This window comes from Onychomys torridus, chromosome 19 (assembly GCF_903995425.1).
Source record: "Onychomys torridus chromosome 19, mOncTor1.1, whole genome shotgun sequence".
NCBI lineage: Eukaryota > Metazoa > Chordata > Mammalia > Rodentia > Cricetidae > Onychomys > Onychomys torridus.
Genome location: NC_050461.1, coordinates 24,040,135 through 24,059,809, shown reverse-complemented (window position 1 = coordinate 24,059,809; position 19,675 = coordinate 24,040,135). Strand labels below are relative to the sequence as shown.

The 19,675-nt window shown below is 40.7% G+C and overlaps 1 protein-coding gene across 3 annotated transcripts in view; it reads right to left on the bottom strand.

The window, feature by feature from the left end:
- The window catches only part of Nkain2 (sodium/potassium transporting ATPase interacting 2), a 1,137,884-nt gene that overhangs the window by 22,168 nt on the left and 1,096,041 nt on the right, over nucleotides 1-19,675 (bottom strand). For all 3 annotated transcript variants that reach the window (XM_036168793.1, XM_036168794.1, XM_036168795.1), the window contains one exon: nucleotides 3,347-3,407. In XM_036168793.1, coding sequence (XP_036024686.1) covers nucleotides 3,347-3,407 — 61 coding nt within the window. The remainder of the gene's footprint in view (nucleotides 1-3,346; nucleotides 3,408-19,675) is intronic.

The following is a 19,675-nucleotide window of genomic DNA, read 5'->3' as shown; positions in this document are numbered from 1 at the left end:
TACCTGATGTCATATTCTAGTGCGCACAGCAGGTGGCAGTGGTGTGCTGTGACTTTGTGCCTTTAGCTCGTTTGCCAGGCTGCAGTTCTGGTTTAGATTAAGGGGTCAAACACAGATAAGTCCAGGTTCAGAGGTTTTTCCACTGGAAAGAGATGTTGTATTAATGCATCTGTTGTAAGGCTAGCTGTGTAGCTCAGTAGGTACACTGCTCGCTGAGCTTAATTCATAGCGCCTGCAATCCCAGCACTTGGGAGGAGAAGTCAGGAAGATCAGAGGCTGAAAGCCATCCTTGGCTATGTAGTAAGTGTGAAAGAAGCCTGGGACGTTAATTCTCACTCTCAATCTCTCTCTCTCTTTCTTCCTTCTTTCCTCCCTTCCTCCCCTCATCCCTGTGCTGTGCAGTTTGGCATCCTCTATGTCTTAACTGTTTCATATAGTCTAACTTGTGTCCTTGTTCCTGGTTCCTGGTTCCTTGGGAGTTGATGCCTCTTCCCTCTGACTTTGGCTGGGTACACACCTGTCTGTGAACATCGAGCACAGAGCTGTGCAGCTGCAGATCAGCTCCAAGCCTACTTCATTCACCCAGCAGTCAGAAGCCTGTCCTCATCTCTACAGTGTGTTCTCACCAAGTTACAGAACCTGGATTGTCCTCTTAGGGATGGAGACTTCACTGATTTGGCAAGCAGGTGGCTTCCAACAGACACGACACCAGCCTTAGTATTGCATGGGCATCAAACGGCTCTCAAATTCTTCAAGGCTTGCTTTCAGAGGACACTTTGTTTTTCATAAAAATTAAGGGTCAAAATAATTTTCTTTATGATTTCCCAAAGTTCGACAAAAATTTCAATTCTTTACGTAAGATTATTAGAAGTCAGATTTCTGGGCAGTATCTTCATTCAGATAAGCACACGGCAAGAGGCTAAGACGATGGTAATGTGTGAGAAATACCAGTCGACAGTTTGTTGTGTGAACATTCCTGATTGTTGCTGGACATGACCACAAATACACGTACTTAGAAGTGACCAAAGATCACTGTATACAAGGAGCCCTGGTGAGCATCTGTAGACTGTCCACTGGGCCTGTTAGCATCTCAGCTCAGTGCCAATGGTCAAGGGAAGACAGAGAAAGATTTCCTCAAGTTCTCAGAAAAACGTGAGAAACTTGTTCACGAAATAGCTTCTTATACTCTGAATTAATAAAAGCAAGAATGAGGAAGATAACAAAATAGATAAAATACATTACTTTTAGAAGTTTTGGGCTAACATTTTATTAGCTGCTGTGGCATAAGATTCATCTGAAGAGGTTGGAGACATTGGATCTTCTAGGATTTACGTGATATTAGTTAAAGTTTTACTTAGGACAATTCTTTAAGCACATCCCTAGAATTTGCATTCTATGACATATTAAGATTTTTTACGAAAGGGTTCTGTATACCAATATTTGGGCCTTGTATTATTCATATTTTAGTTTTCATAAATCAAAGTTTTAACATCCACAAAAACACTAGCTGTTCTTAAGCTTATTATAAAACACCTTTGGATTTTAGATAGCTCTAAACCAGCTGCTTTACTAGTGACTGTGAACATGGATTTCACAGGGCACTATTTTGAAAACTGCATTTATTTAATTTACCCGTGAGTTTGTTCTATCCTTCCAAACATGTGTGTTCTGGGGATCAAACTTAGGTGATCAGGTTTTTTTTTTTGTTGGCCTAGGTAAATCATGTTTATATTTTTTGAAATGTGTGTGTGTGGGTGTTTTGCCTTATGATACCACTATGTGCAACATGCATGCAGTGCCAGATGAAGCCAGAAGAGGGAGGCAAATCATTTCGAACTAGAGTTACAGTTAGCAGCAGTGTGGGTGCTGGGTATTGAATCTAGGTGCTATGTAAGAGCAGCAAGTGCTCTTAACCACTGAGCCAACTAGTTAGCCCATAGGCACACTACCTTTAAGAGCAACTAGTCAGTCCTACATCTATCTGCTTACCATGCCTCAGCAGTTACTCACTGTAGTTCTATCATTGTTACTTTCTGTCCGAAGACTGTCCTTTTTATCTCCCCTATGGAACAGTTCAGGACAAGCTGTACTCTCCCTAAGGAACTGTGAGTATAGAGAAAATCTTTCTGTTTCTCTCTTTGATCCGCATTGTCAGCTCCGCTTACCTAGTACTATGCTAACAAAACTCAATTAGGAAAAATTGCACATATGTCTTTATTAGACCACTCTCAGGGATGTCAGTGTACACATAAACATTCTGAATCTTCAGTGTCAAATTTACCTATCTTTAGTCTTGTAAAATGAGCATGAGCATTTCAGGACTCTCTGTTGCAAAGTGTTATTCTGGAAAGATGCAGATTACATGGCCTGTTAGGTCCATACATTTACAAATCCCTGTATCTTTTATCTGTCATGGTCTCTGAATAAGGCTTCTGTGCATATGATGGGTGCTTGCTGCATACCTTCTCTTACACCTCAGTCAACCTGTCCACACTCAGGCAATCATTGTGTCCCTGCTCTGCTTTTCTTAAGAGTTATTTCTATGTACTCATTCACTCATAACAGACATCCAGGAACCCATCAGACCCCAGCTTTCCCCTTCCCACAGTAGCCAACCATGTCCTGCCCCTCTACTCAAAATATTTTAGCATGGGTCATATTATATCATATCAATCATACCATATTATATCATGCCATGTCATTCCCTAACAGGCCATATCATATCATGACATACCAGATCATGTCGTATCAGATCAGATGTCTGTCATATCAGATCATGACATATCACATCATATCTTAACATGCCAGGCTGATACAATGCCACATCAGATCATGTCATAGCATTTTATCCCATGCCATCTCAGTTCATGGCATACATATCATTGTCATAGCAACTGATTTCCATTAGGAATTCAATTATTGGCAGAGTTTTAAGAACTATTACAAGTTATTGATTATTGAGATTGGTAGTCCTTGATGAAACCGATTAATTAGCAATACACAATAACTGAACTGAAACAAAGGAAAATATTCAAGCTGACTGCATTTAGAATTCACGTCTGTCTCTAATCTCCCATCTGTAGTCTCTACTAGAATTGTTCTAAGAACAGATTTTTGAAATACTTTTCAATGAAAGGGGAAAAGCAGGTTTCCAAAATGAGTGCTTCTCCTTTTCTTTAGTATGGTGATTCTTTTGTGAAGGCTAGCTCAGCATGATGGGCACCAAAGGCTCATTTTCTGTTCTACTGGGGTGCTGAGGGGTATTGTCTCAGAGCAGGAAGGCTGGCGAGGAAGCACTCAGGAAGCTTTGAACTTGAAAGACACAGAGCGGAGTTTGAATACTTACAGCTGTCCTCTTCTTCAGTTATACATTTCACAACGTAACAGGCGTAGATGAAGCCCGCCAGCTGAAACAAAAATGGACAAGCTTTTAGACATCACACGAAAGGCAGAGTGTCCGACCTCCCTGGGGGAGCAGCATTTCAAAGACAAGCAGTTAGATTCCCATGTGGGCTTCCAACATGGTCGTCACTGGATCTCGACTCTATTGTGGAAGTTTGACTCCAGCTGTATCCCTCTAGTCAATAAATACATTGTTTTATTTAATGTATGTATAATGAACAGTTATGTAAATACAATCTGATGAGTCTGTTTTGCGTTTCTTATAAATAAGTGGTTTTAGGGATGACCACTCGGTTATCCAAAAATCCATTTTTTGTTGTTGTTGTGATGTCTAAAATTTATTGTTAACTTGACTCATTTGAGAAGAAGGAACCTCAGTGGCAGGATTGATTCCATCAGGTTGCCCTGTGGGCATGTCTGGGGCCGGGGAGAATTTTCTTGATTGGTAGTTGGTGCAGGAGGGCCTGCTATGGGTGGTACCATCCTTACACAGGTGGGGCTGGGATGTCAAACCATCCTGAGGCAGGTGGGACTGGGATGTCAAACCATCCTGAGGCAGGTGGGGCTGGGATGTCAAACCATCCGGAGGCAGCTGGGGCTGGGATGTAAAAAGAAACTAGTTGAACGTGAGCCTGCAAACAAGCCAGTAAGCACCATCCCTCCATGACTTCTGTTTCAGTTCTTGCTTGAGTTCTTGCCCAGACCTCCATCACTGATGAAGTGTAAGCAAAATAAACCCTTTCCTTCCCGAGTTGGTTTCGGTCAGGCCATTTATCACAGCGACAGAAAGCTAGAGCAAACTAGAGTACAATTATAAAAACTAACAATAAAAATGAAAAAAAAAAAAGGTCACACAGCAATTTGAGCATTTACATGGGATTATATTAACCTTTTCTAATCTTTTATTTGCCAAGAGCCATGGGAAGGCTCTATTCTCTATTCTATCCTTGGGACTTGGGTCTGGCCCTAGCTAGTTAATGATTATCTGGGATGTTGTCTACCTCCCTTAGGTAATGCCTGTAACTCTCCACTTCCCCCTCCACATTTTGTTCCTACTATATGTGGCCAAGTTTTACTGACTTATCAATGGTTTAATCTCTTATTTCAGGCTTTAAGTACTTGTTGAATTATTTGTAAAGCAATTTTTTCTCAGTCACAAACTTTCCTTTTGATTCTTACTTATCACTTCATTACTTTGAAATGAAAATCTAGGTAACATGTATTGACAAATTCTGAGATTCAGGGCCAGTGCATTTTTAAACTCATTAAGGTGTCACAGCTAGATTCTCAATTATTAAGTGTACTCTCCCTGAATGCAGCTAAGGACCTGCATCCTGCTTATCAGTGAGCTTATAATTGTATTCAGCTGCGTTCTCTAACTACCAGGGGAGCTCCTTTGATATAAAAGTAAATCCTGTTGCATTCTATTATAAAAGCCTGCTGATTAAAAGAAGTTTAGCTTTTAAATTGGTCACCTCTAAATACAAATGGAAATGTGCTTTTCCCCAATTCATCAGATTCAGAAACTCTGCTATCTTCCAATTTTCCTACACCTATATATTTCTAATTTAATCCTGCCTTTCCAATAGCAATTTATAAAATTTACCCGCAGTAGAGTTTCAGAGTTTCTAATAATCTCCAATGTTTCTAAATCCGTGCATCTCTTAAATGCTACCTAAGCCACCATAGAGACTAACCCTGGGTTGCCAACTGACATTTATGATTAGGCAGCTTTCCACTGTGGAAGCTGTGTGCATTTAAACAGTACCATTCTACAACAAAGACAGCCAACCACTGAGACGATCAAAAATGTCTCCAGACATTGCCATATGTCCCTTTTAAAGGGCAAAATTGCCCTTGGTTAGAGCCACTATTTTAGACATAGTCCTAGCCTTAAGGAATGTGCCATCTTGCAGGATTTGTCATTTGAAGTAGATTTGAGAAGTAGCCAGGAGGGAAAAAATTGTATAGGTGACAGGCAGTACAGTTGCTTTCATACATTGGTTCATTAATCCCTGCAACCACTCTTGGATCAACTTATATGTATTTTTGCAGAAGACAAGTAATAAAAGTTGCTTTTCCAGAGTGAGATTCAGAAGCAGGAAAGTTATGTGTATGTTAAGGAAATCATCCATAGTTCTACCTGGTGGAAGTTTAGGAACCTCCTCCTCGAGCAGTAGACATGGAAATTGTGTAGGCAGATCAGGATCTAATCAGCAGGGTTCCAGTGTGTATCCAATTGCTCTTGTAGAGAGGCAGCCCTTGAGAAAGCGTAACTTTCTTGGCCAAGTCCTGATTCCTCCTGAAGTGATGCCCAGCATTTTAGCTGCCTTTCTACTACACATACTTAGAACTCAGTCCCGTAGAAAGTTGTTAGTAGTTTTCAGGAAAACAAAATAGTGTTTTCCTCTGTACTATCCCTTAATTCATTTTCCCACTGTGTCCACAGACAGTGCTAATCCTGCACACTCTTCCCTCCTTACGCAACTTAGCCTGGCACCTAAAGTAATCCACTCATTCTTTAAGACTAGATTAGTATATTAATTCTCCTAAGAGATGGCAGGCCATTCCTAGCTAGAGTAGACTGTAGGCTGTTATGCTTGCGACAAATCCCAGAGCCATAGAAAGGCTTTCTGAGAGAATACAGTGGGCAAAAGACAAGTGAGGCAACATTTTCTAAGAAGGGTTCAGAAAAGAAATGGGAAATAAGGATAATGTTCGGAGAGGAGGAAAGGGGTCCAGGGCAGAGGCCTCCTGCCCATTTGAAGAGAAGCATTTGGGCATGAAGAAGAGGATAGTGGCCCAGGTTATTGTTACAGATCCAAGTTACTGTAATTAAAATGAAGTGGTTGGGGCTGGTGAGATGGCTCAGCAGTTAAGAGCACTAACTGTTCTTGCAGAGGTCCCTGTTTACATTCCCAGCACCCACATAGTGGCTCACAACTATGGGGAACTCCAGTTCCAGGGGATTAGACACCATCTTCTGGCCTTCACAGGCACTGGGTATGCATGCTGCACACAAATATACATGAAGGCAAAACACTCATACACATAAAATAAGAATAAATAAATCTCAGTCCCATGCAGGCTCCCTCGTTGGTGGTTCAGTCTCTGTGAGCCCCTAAAGCCCAGGTTAGTTGGTTCTGTGGGTTTTCTTTTGGTGTCCTTGACCCTACTGTCTCCTACAATCCTTCTTCTTCTTCCACAGGATTTCCCAAGCTCTGCCTAATGTTTGGCTTTGGGTCTTTGCATCTGCTTCCATCAGTTGATGGTTAAAGCCTCTCTGATGACAGCTGGGCTAGGCACCAATTTATGAGTATAGCAGAATATCATTAGGAATCATTGCATTGACTTTTTTTTTTTTGCCAGTTGTGTTTGGTTCTATCCTAGGTTTTGGGGTATCCTGCCTCTGGGTCTTGGCCCTCAGGGGGTGAATCCTATTCAGGGTAGGGTCTCAAGCTGGAGCAATCATTAGTTTGTCACTCCTACAATTTCTGCATCATCTTTACCCCAGCACATCTTGTAGGTCAAAGGGTTTGTGGTTGGGTTGGAGTCGCAGACCCTCCACTGGAGGGTTATAGGAGATGGCAGGTTCAGGCTCCATGTCTCCTATTGCTGTGAGTCTTAGCTAGGGTCACCCTCATAGATCCCTGAAAGTTTCCATTGCTCTAGCTTTCTAGTTTATCTTGGAGATGCCCCAAATTCCAGCTGTCTCTCTCAGTAGTTTCTCCCTCCATCCTACCCCCAACCTGATTCTTCCTTTTCTGCATATATGTTACAACTGTGTAACTTGGTCTTCTTGTGAGACATCTAACAGTGAGATCAGGGGCTTTCTCTGATTCTGTTGCTTGTTTCTGGGACCCCTTCCCTCCTACCAGATTGCCTCATCCAGCCTTGATAGAAGAGGTGGGGGGGTCTAGTCTCATTGCAACTTGATATACTATGGCTACCTGATGTCCATAGGAGGCCTGTCTTCCCTGTATCTGAAGAGAAACAGAGGAGGAAGAGAGGATGGGAGGAGGGGGAAGAGAGAGAGAGGGAGGAACTAGGAACAGAAGAGAGAGGGGAAACTGGTTGGGATGTAAAAACAGAAAAAAAAAATTGAAGAAACAAATAAAGAAAAGAATAGATAAATCTCCCAAAGGATGTTTTTTACTTTGTTCCTTCTTTAAATATTCCTCCTTTTGGTTTTTTGAGGCAGGGTTTCTCTGTGTAGCTTTTTGCCTTTCCTGGAACTCACTTTGTAGACCAGGCTGGCCTCGAAACCACAGAGATCCGCCTGCTTCTGCCTCCCCCGAGTGCTGGGATTAAAGGCGTGTGCCACCAATGCCCGGCTTACTTTATTCCTTCTTTAAATATGAATAGAATAAGCCAGGTATCAGTGGCACATGCCTTTAACTCCAGCATTTGGGAGGCAGAGGCAGGCAGATCTCTGTGAGTTCAAGGCTAGCCTTATCTACAAAGCGAGTTCCAGGATAGACTCCAAAGCTAAACAGAGAGACCTTGTCTCCAAAGGAAAAAAAGAAAAAGAAAAAGAAAAAAATATGGGTAGAATAATAATGGAAGATTCATGTGGTATTGTGTCAAAAATAGGAATGGTTACTCAGGAGAAAAAAAGTATTTGAGTTGTTTATTTTTGTTGTCTGAAGTACAGCTAAGTCTAAATTATTTTATTTCCACTCATCTTGTCATCTCCATGTATCTATTATTTGTTCACTTCTAATTCACCTGGTAAGGTTTTATCAATCATCGTGACATCATTACTGACAGAAAGGAAATAATATTTTTCTCTCCAGCATTAAATCAGGTTACAATTCCTTTTTGTATCCACAGACTTAACTATGATTTGATGTCCTAGACATTCACTTAGCAGCTAAGAGTTCAAGGAAAGGGAAGCCCTTCGGCAAGTATGTAGAAATACTGAATTTTGATAATATAACATGTAACAACCCCAGTGTTTAAAACATTATAGTTTGAGCTTCTATATAGTCAGAGCGGTTCTTTTTCTTAGCCCTTCTAACTAAGCACAAGTCAAAAAAATTCTTCCACTCAGTCCCTTCCACCTTCTTTTCTTTCTTCTCTCCCATATTTCTTTTCTTGTTTGTTTTCTTTCCTGTGCTTTCTGGGTCTCACATTCACTAGATTCAGAGTTGAGCATCTCAGAGTCTAGAACTGAATCCTTAGGGAAGCCTGTTCTCTCTTACCAATGAACTTGGAAAGAGGCAGGGTGTCAGGAAACAGTTTAATAAATGATGACCCCTTTTTCAGCCAATGCCACAGGAAAAATGAACAGAAACAATGGTGTTCTCATTACTCAGTCATCATAGCAAAGAGCAGGCAGGGTACCTCATTGCCAGGTTATGGGTTCCAAGGAGCCAAACAAGGACTGTAGATCCTCATTTCTTCTAGGAATTAGGAAGAGTCCCCCATTCCTCCACATGAGGGTTAGGGAATCTAAATTTCTAGCCTCACTCTACAGTGATGGAGCACCCTAGCCCTCCCTGTTGTAGTGATGTCAGAGGATACAGTGCAGATGCAGGACTGTTTACCATTGCTCAGCAGCAATGAGGAGCATCCTTTACCTGCAGTGTCTGTGAGAGACACCCAGGAGTAACACAGTGTCCTCTGACCTATCTCAGATGTGATGCCATCAGGGCTAGTGTTAGAGGGCAGTTCACTGCCTCTCAGCTACAATGACAGCCCTTGCTGTTGTGAATCTTCATGAAGTCTAAATGGGGATGCTGGACTTCTGGCCCCCACTTGACAGAAGTAACCTAGCATTCTCCTTCCCCTGCCAAAACTTTATGGGGGTGAGCTAACAAAAGCAGAAGCCTTAATTAAAACCCAGAGTTTTATAACATGATACCCGAAATGTCCATGTTTCAATTAAACTTCAATTAAAAAATAATCATCAAACCAAGGAGCATCTCAATATGAGTAAAATTGGAATCAATGGAAGCGATTATCTGACAAGTATTTTAAATTAACAACCATTTAATGCTTCCATAATCATTTATAAACAAATGAAATAAAACAAACAAAAAAAATCCAGGCAGCTCTCAGAAAATAATTATAAATGATGAAGACGAACCAAAGTGGAGAAACTGGAAATTTAGAAGTAAAAATAAGAAAATAGTTGGAGAATGGAGGGTCCCAAGGAAAAAATTCTTCAGGCTTGATGACAGGAGACAGAAATGATCTTTTTGGGCATCAGAGAAGGAGAGGAAAACCGTGAACAGAGTGTCAGGGCTCACAGGACAGTAAGCAAGGGGCTAACGCTCATGCTCATGCCTTTATAAAAGTAAAGAAGATGGCAACAGCACTGATAATTTAACCCACACAAAAGAATGAGTGGAAACTTCCTAAATTCGATTTACAAAATCCTTATGAAACTCCACACTCAATAAGTGGAACAAACGCTGAAAAGCATCAATCAAAACAAATTCACATAAGGTGCAGTCAAAATTTGGAAGACCAAAGACAAAAAATGTAAAAGCGAGAAGGGAAACATTCATGTGGCACCAATCTGGAAACATGGTTTCTTAAAAACCACAGATGCCACTGTGGTCTAAGTCAACAACTGAACTCTCTAGCATTTCCTTCAGAAAGGAATAGACATGTAGACACTAAAACCACACTCTGCTGACTTTTCCTCCCCATAGTTAAAAGTGAGGCACCATCCAGATGTCCTTCAGTGCACAGAGAATCAGTGTGTGCACCTGCACCATAAAATGCCGCTCAGCAGCAGTGTAGAAAGAGCTATCGATTTATGCAACAACTTGAAAGAATTTCCATAGAATTGTGCTTTTTGACAAAAGCACAAATTTTATATTATTATTATTATATATTTTATTATTTATTAAATTTTATGTTATTTAGATTAAAAAATGTTTACTTTTGCAGAGATTCATGGCCAAGCCCCAGGCAGAGCTCCAGGAGTTCAATCAACAAGACAAGGAGGGATTATATGAGCAAGAGATATCGAGACCATGATTGGAAAAAGTACAGAGATAACTAGCCAAACTAGTGGAAACACATGAACTGTGAACCAATAGCTGAGGAGCCCCCATGGAGCTGGACTAGGCCCTCTGGATAAGTGAGACAGTTGTTTAGCTTGAACTATTTAGGGGCCCCCCAGGCAGTGGGACCAGGACCTGTCCTTAGTGTGTGAGCTGGCTGTTTGGAACCTAGGGCCTATGCTAGGACACTTGGCTCAGCCTTGGTGCAGGGACGAGGGGCTTGGACCTGCCTCAACTGAATGTGCCAGGCTCTGCTGACTCCCCAGGGGGGACCTTGGAGGAGGTGTGAATAGGGGGTGGGTTGGTGGGGAAGGCTAGGAGGTGGGAGGAGGGAGGACAGAGGAATCCGTGGTTGATATAGACAACAAATAGAAAATTTCTTAATAAAAAAAATGATTGCTTTTATTTATATGTATGTGCATGTGACTGCAGTGGCCTTGCCTACAGGGCCAGAAGCTGTCAGATCTCTGTGGAAAGCCAGCTCCCACCTTTTGAAAGGTTCTTATGAGACAGGGATAAGAAAATGTTAGATAGAAAGAGAGACCTAGTTGATGGGAAGAAAGACAGAAACACAGGATAGCTTCAGGAGGGCAGGCACCATTACCCAATGCCCTTTTCTATGTATTCAAAGGGGCTTGTTTTTATAACACTGCAAGACCTCCCCCTTGCAAGATCAAACACTGCACAGCCAAGTGTAGCCCCTTCCAAGCACCCTGTAACCATGCCTGTGGTCAAATCCCCTTATGCAACTCTGCTGGGTTAAGCAAGTTCAGATTCCTGGATCTTGAGTAAGTTCTCACTAGGAAACCTCTATGGATCTCCACAGATCCTCTGGAGCTAGAGTTATAGGTGGTTCTGAGCCTAGATGGATACTGGGAACTGAATTCTGATCCTTTGCCAGAGCAGCCAGTACTTTTTAATTTTTTTTTTTTTTTTTTTTTTTTAGGATTTCTTTGTGTAATTTTGGTACCTGTTTTGGATCTCACTCTGTCAACCAGGCTGGTCTCAAACAGATCTGCCTGGCTCTGCCTCCAAAGTGCTGGGATTAAAGGCATGTGCCACCACTGCCTGGCAAAGCCAGTGCTCTTAACCACTAAACTGTCTCTCAAGCTCTCCAAACTTTATATCATGTAGTTCCACATATTTTGTTTGTTTGCTTGTCTTAAAACACACATTCTTAGTATATGGTCTACGTTGGCCTACAACTCTAGATCCTTCTGCCTTAGCCACCTGAGTGGTAGAGTTTTGCCATGTATTGCCATACTCAGACTGTACTAGTTTTTACAAGATAAGATTACATAAATCTAGGCTGGACTACTGGTTGCTGGAGGCAAAGAGGTGAGGGTTGGAGGGAAGTGGATATGACCATGAAAGGTAACACATAAGATCATCTCAGTGGTGGGGTTCCTGTTCCTATAGCCTATCAATAGGGATAGTGATATCCAAACAGCAGTCCCTTCTTTCTTTATTTTTAGAATACAAAGCATTAGGCTTTATTACAGCATTTTTCAAACACAATTTGTTTTCGTTGATTGTTCCTCCTTTGTCTCCTATCTCTTTCCCCATTCTAGTTAATTTTTTGTTGCTACGATAAATACCTTGATAAAAAACAACTTAGGAGAAATGAAGGCAGAATTCAAGCAGCTAGTCATACATAGCACAGTAACAGTAAAGAGCAGAGAGAAAGACATGCATCTTTGCTTGCTTGACTTCAACTAGCTTTCTTCTCAATTATTCAGGAGCCTCTGTTTAGGGAATGATGCCGCTCACATTGCCTGGGTTTTCCTATAACAATCAAGACAGTCCCCCATAGACATGCTCACAGGCTAGTCTGCTCTAGATAATTTTTCATTAAGAATTTCCTCCCAGTGGGAGGGGGGAAAGTGTTAAAATTCTATTTCAATTAGAAAAAAAAATCTATTTAAAAAGTGTTCCCTTTAAAATGATATTAGGTCGTGTCAGGTTGCTGGCTAAAATCAGCATCCTCTTGCCAAATTGACTTACAAACACACCACTTGAAGGCTTAACTTTCCATCTCTTATCCCCAAAGTCTCATGTTGAAATAACAATATAAAACACAGTCTAACTTCCCAAAGCTCCCAAAGTCTGAAAAAATTCCAACACTCCAAAGGTCCAAAATTCTGTGAAAATCCCTTAACTGTGGGCCCCAGTAGCATAATTAAAAAGTGCATACTTAAGCATTCTTGTTCAAAGAGGGAAAAACTAGGGTGTAAAAACAATCATACCATGATGAAACTGAAATCCAGAAGGATAAATCAATGTCCAACATCTGGGACCCACTCTTAACATAATTGTCTGGAGTCTCAAGGGCTTGAGCATCCCATCTTCCCAGTTTGGCCATCTGCAGAACACACAGCTTTCTTTCTAGTCCAGCTGCATTTCACATTTGCCACTGTCTTTGGTGAGCACCACAAGTGGTCCTGTCATCTCCAAAATTCTGGCATCTCAATTGCAACCAAGGCTTCATCCCTGGCTCCTCTGCAGGGATTCTGACCCTGTCACAGGGTGCCACTGCTGTTCTCTATGACACTCTCAACCTTCTATTTCTCATGCTTTCAAATCTGGTATCACATGAAAGATCCTTAGAAGATTACCAAGTTCTGCTTGTTTCCAGCATGAGCTGTAGTCGGGTCCCCTTGAATCAGTTTCTGTGTGCTGACTGTGAAGAAAGGCTCTCCTACTGGTCCAGTGAAGCATAGATTTCACCTCAGCGGTGTGGAACTCTTATCAAGCACAGCTGATTTTTCAGCCTCAGGCTTGATCAACACACATAGATTCTTTGGCAATATATCACACAAATGGCCATTGGCCTACTTCTTACTAAAGTCCTTGTTTGCCTCTGAAACACAACGGGCTGAGTCTTCCATGTCCACACTTTAGCATTCTTTCCTTCCCAGGACCCACTATGATGGCCCATTAAGGTCTGCCCAAGGTACTCTGCCCCAAATGCCTACAAAAATTTTCTCCTCCAAACAATATGGTAAATTTCATCTAAGTAATAACCCTATTTGCTCTTGAGGAATATTTGTTTACACTCTGTGAAGACGTGTCACTGTGATTGGTTTAATAAAGGGCTGAATGGCCAATAGCTAGGCGGGAGAGCTAGGTGGGACTTCTGGGAAAAAGAGAGGAACTTCAGACGATTCTAGGCACCTGCTAGAGTCACCATGAAGATGTGGAATGAGTCAGATACACAGAATGGGAGAGAGGTAAAAGCCCCGTGGTAGAATGTAGATCAATAAAAATATGGGTTAATTTAAGTTATAAGAGCTAGTGGGATAAGTGTAAGGTAAGGCCAAGTTTTCATAATTAATAATAAGTTTCGGTGTTGTTATTGGTGAGCTGGTGGCCCAAAGAAAAGTACTGTTACAATTTCCTAAGTACCAATTCCTGTTCTAGTTATAATTTTGTTTTTTTGTTGTTGCTGTAATAAAACACCCTGACAAAAAAGCAGCTTAGGGAAGAAAGGGTTCATCTAAGTTTACAGTTCTAGGTCCCTCAGTGAGAAGAAGTTAAGGCAGAAACTTAAGCAGTCATATGTCATCCACAGGGCAGAGAGAAATGAGTATATTCTTGCTTGCATGCTCTCAGCCTGCTTTCTCTTTTCTTATACTGATCTTGACCCCCTTGCCTAGGGAATGGTGTCTCCCACAATGGGATGGGTCTTCCTAAATCATTGGTTCTCAACCTTCCTAACGCTGTGGCCCTTTATTATAGTTCCTCATGTTGTGGTGACCCCCGACCATAAAACTACTTTCATTGTTACTTCATCTCTGTAATTTTGCTACTGTTATGAATCATAATGGAAATATATTTTGGAGATAGAGGTTTGACCAAGGGGTTGCAACCCACAGGTTAAGAACCACCTGTCCTAAATTAATCGAGAATCTAGACAGCTAGCCACAGACATGCCCACAGGCTAACCTGATCTAGACAATTAATCATTAGAACTCTCCTCCCAGGTTAACTGTCAAGTTGACTCACACATTAGGGACATGCATTATTTTGTCTTTCTGAGCTTGGGTAACACTTACTATACTGCTTTCCAGATCCATTCCTTTACAGGCAAGTTTCCTTTTTCTTTATAGCTAAGTAAAACTGAGTTGTGTGTGTATTACACTTTCATTCCATTCACTGATGGACACCTAGGATTATTCCATTGTGAACAGGGCAACAATAAACATGGATTTGCAGCTATCTCTATGGACAGGGGTACTCTGAGTAGACACTCAGGAGGGGTATATGTGAGTCATATAGTGGTTTTCTTAGTAAGCTTTTAGAAATCTCCATGCTGATTTCCACAATGGCTGTACTAGTTTACACGTGAAACATGCTACTGTTGAGGGAAAACTGTAAATGGGAAACGGGATTTCTTATGTTATTTTTTATAATTGCATGTTATCTTACAATAAAAAATTTTAATAGGAGTCGGTGTATTTTAGGGTTTTAAAATTTTTGTTTAAAAACTTTCTGTAGCATGTTTTTAAAATTATAAATATATTTAAGCAAACCACTGTACTTGCTTTTCAAAATACAAAGACATATTTAATTTAGGGCCTTTAGGCTAATATGAAACTCCACAAGATTATACTGGTATAATATGGAATCATTATTCAACTTTCTCTTTAGACTGTGGGTAGACATGGAGGTGGTATCAAGCACTACTTTGTTACGTGTAGTTATCTCTTATTCTAAATGAGTTAGTACTGTGTTTCAGTCAAATTATTCCCTCTCTGTTCTGAATTCATAGTTCTTCTCTGAGACTATAACTTGTATAGTAGAAATTCGTACACAAGTATATTATGCACTCACAGAGTACACTTTTACGCTGTTGATGATTTTTACCCACTCTTTCAAAAAAATTGTATTCCATTTTTACATAACCCTAGATTGCTTCAGCAAAGACTTCTAATGGTTATATCAATGTTATTAACAAAGGCCCTTTAATGAGATATTTCACTGTGTGGGCTGGCGCATCATCTTGGCTGTCCATCAGATGATTCTTATTTCACACTATTTGACTGGCTGGACCATTATATTGCAGATTTTCTTGCCATGAATAATCCAGGTAGAGTTATCAGCCTACAATCATTCATGAAAGATTGCCTTTAGGGCTATTGTGAATGTTCACAGCCTCCTGGGTCTAAAGAGCTTCTCCATCTATCAAAAACATATCTTAATAACAGCCTTTTGGCATTGTGCTGCATCATTAAACATGACAGTATTAAGCACATTTAAAAAGATTAAATAAAAGTAGACACACTTGCAAACTTGTATTATCTACTGAGTTATGAGAAATGGACTGAATCAAATGTTCACACTGCCTTAACTGATCACGTCCATTACAACTTGTTCTCTGGAGCCTAGTCAATGTCTTCTGTCCAGACGTACTGAAAATATAACCAATTTCAAATGAGTCTTATACATTACTAGTAAAGTCAACAGAGGAAGGGATATATGGGCATCATGAATGATGGCTGATAAAATTTAAATGTCATCATGGCTAACATTTTCTCTCAGAGTTGAAATATCAGATTAATTTGAAAAATTGCGTTGAGAGCAGTAGTTCTACTACCCTATCCATACACCTGCCTTTTGGGAGGTGGTGAAAGAAAAGGCTAACATGTTGCCAAACGCATCCTTTTCCACAGCCATCCACTGAAAATAACTGGAAAATGTAAGCGTCTACTAACACCAACATACCATCATAATGATAAAGCTGAGTTTACAGTTGTACATTTGGAATGCACAGTGGAGTCCCTAATTTGCTTCTGATGGATGATTCGGTGTAGAAAGCACAATTTTAAAATGTCACATGCAGTGTAAACAGTCAATGTGGTCATATAGAGGGGCAAATTCAGCACATAATGAATTTCCTGGGAGGCAAATGGTACAAGTTGGCATAATTTTGTCTCAGAGATAATAGCAAACTTACAGCAAACTTCCTAGGGCAAAACGTAAGGCATTGATAGAACTTAAGTTGGCTCATGTTTGGAATCCTATCACTTATAGGCAAAGCTAAAAATGAGAGGCGTTTTCACAGAAGTATGTGTACTTATGCAAATTGTTCTGACCAGAGGAGGCTAGAGGGTTATTTGTGTTGGAACATTAAGATGCCAAAGTAGCTGGCATTAGGTATGTCCCTTTGGGGAAAGAAAGTGTGAAGGCTGTATTAACATTTCTGTTGTATTTCAGAAGTAATGTACTAGGAGTTAAGGAGCGCATGGTACACCACGAACTTCAGAGTCCAGAAGTAAACTTCAAAGAAATTGTGAGAAGCTGGGCCTGATGGTGTATACCTTTAATCCCAGCACTTGGGAGGCAGACGCTCATGGATCTCTGAGTTTGAGGCTAGGCTGGTGTACAGAGCGAGTTCTAGGACAGTCAGGGCTGTTAAACAGTGAAACCCTGTCTCAAAACCCCTTCTCCTCCTCTACCCCCCAAAATAAAAAGAAATTGCCAGTGAGATGGCATTATGATAACAGTAAGAAGTGACTCACACTTACTTAAAAACACAGACTCTAAAAAGAACAGGACAGAGATCAGGTGTCAACTGGAAGGCAGTTTGAACAGGTACATTTTAGGTATCTCACCTTAAGTCCTATTTTGTTTGACATTTTACAGCTGCTGAGGAAGAATAGTGATCTAATGATGAATCCTGATGGTAGGCATTATCTGAAGGGAATTTGTGTATCCAGAACAAGGGAGATGGACAGCCCTGTTTTCTTTTGGGCTTGCCAGTAGATGCTATTTGTATAAATATGTTCAATGTTAATATAGTTAAAGTGAGTTATTTAACAGAATTATGACCATGATGTGAAGGGGAGGGAGACAGAAATATGGAACTCATCATAGTGTCCTCTTAGCAAACAGTTGGTTCCTTTACCATGACATCTGTCGAACTCAGCTTTCTGTGCTATAGAAAGTATTTGTGCAGCACTCAACGAAGCTTTCTAGGGTAGCAGACTGCTTGCTACATTCTATGGCCAAGGAAGGTGAGTGTGATGAAGGCTGTTGCAGAGAAAAGCCCCAAGACAATAAGATGTGAGCTGGGGAAGACACAAATTTGAATCCCATTTTCTTTCAGGAAGTAATTTCAAAAGGCAGAAAATTGAACTAAGTGTCATTTAAGAGGCCATTCAGCTTTACCCACTTGTAGCAGTAAGACCTGGCTAGGCTGGGTGGCTGTGGAGTCAGAAACTCACTATGACTGGTTTTTCACTCACCCTTGCTGAGTTCACTTCCTCTGTTTCTTCTCTCTCTCTCTCTCTCTCTCTCTCTCTCTCTCTCTCTCTCTCTCTCTCTCTCTCTCTCTCTCTCTCTCTCTTCCTCACTCCCAGCCCCTTCTCTCTCACAGTGCTAGAATGAACCCAGGACCTCACACATCCTATGTCCTGCCATTTCAACCCCTTTCCTCTATTCATTATGTATTTCAGAATACCTTCAGTAAATCTAAGTTTTATGCAAAAGTGAAAGAAACTATGTGAAACACCTGCTCACAAAGGGATATCATTAATTAATGATAACATGGTTATTGTCATTTAGGAATAAAAATGATAAGAGGAACTGCAACTGTGTTTGTACATTTTCCTTTAATTATTAAGTTTTGGGTTGGGCTAGAGATTTAAATGAAGGCCTTGTACATGCTAAGCATTATATCACTGAGCTGTATTCCAAGCTTTTTTTTCTTTAATTTAAAAATGTCTAAACCCTCAAACCAACAAATGACATGACCATACCTTCATATTCAATGATAGGTGGGAAGCAGGAAAGAGATTAATATTCAAGTATGGTAAAAGGCCTTATAATATTCTAATCATGCGCTAACATTTTTATAGCTGTTGTTCTAAACTAAAACCAACTTCTATCACTGTTCATGATTTATGAATAAGAAAACCAAAGCTTAGAAAAATTATCAGAGAGGCAGAAGAGGATTTGAACTCATCTTTACAGACCCAAAAACATGACTAAGCTTTATACTTCAACACAACACTGTTAATGTACTCAGTGTGGGACACAGACTCCAAGGAGATAATACCAAGGATGAATTCACGTAAGAGACTAAAGTTAAGTTCATGCAGCATTCCAATGTAGACATTTGAACACAGAGAATAGGACTGAGCTCTGGTATAGCAGAGCTTTGAAACCGGCCGGAAACAAAAAGCTTCAGATAAACCACAGAGCAGCTTAATGTCGCTCAAGGGAAACCTGGGGGATGAAGAGGGAGAGCGCTCCTCCTGCGCATTTAATTACCATCTCAGATCGCTTTCCGTGGTTCCAACTCTTCATGGTTTTATAGTCCTCCTCTGACTTGTTTGTACATACGTCTAGAGCCCAGAGCAGATTTCTTGTATTAGAAATGTATTGGTGAGCCGCTAATTACCTCCAGCTTACAACTGACGGACTAAGAAAACCTCATCTTATGGGGGGAGTCATAGAGGTGTCTCTACGAAGCCAGGCGGGGGCGGCACACGCCTTTAATCCCAGCACTCGGGAGGCAGAGCCAGGCGGATCTCTGTGAGTTCGAGGCCAGCCTGGGCTACCAAGTGAGTTCCAGGAAAGGCGCAAAGCTACACAGAGAAACCCTGTCTCGAAAAACCAAACAAAAAAAAAAAAGTGTCTCTACGATCACAGAATCTTATCAATTGTTTCTTCTTGCTCAGAAGAACTGATAATAACTCTGTTGCTTTGTATCACTCTGTTATTCAACAATTGATTCCTTTTTACTGTAATTTATTTTTACATACTCTCAAATTGGGTTATGAACGTTTTTGAGGCTCCAGGAATACTTATTTAAAAAATTTCTTCTAAATTGGTATTTATTTATTATATGTGTGTATGTGTATACCTGTGGGCACAAACACATTATGATCAAAGTCTGTTCTTTTCTTCCATCAAATGGATTTCAGGGATCAAACTCAGGGCATCAGGTTTGGCAGCAAAAGCCTTTATGGCCCTGAGCCATGTTGAGGCCCAAGAGTATTTATTGTATCTAAGACAATTCCCTATCAATGTTTCCTTGTCTTTATTTCCTGAAACCATGTACCACCTACATGCCTACTGTAACTACAGTTCCCATATTGATAACCAGAGAATAACTTCGATAGGTCTTGACCTTGAGAAAAACAGAATCTCAGTGCTTTGTGCTTGGTGTCTTTCATAAAAAACAAAAAACAAAAACAAACAAACAAACAAACAAAAACAACAACAACAACAACAAAACCCATTTCATG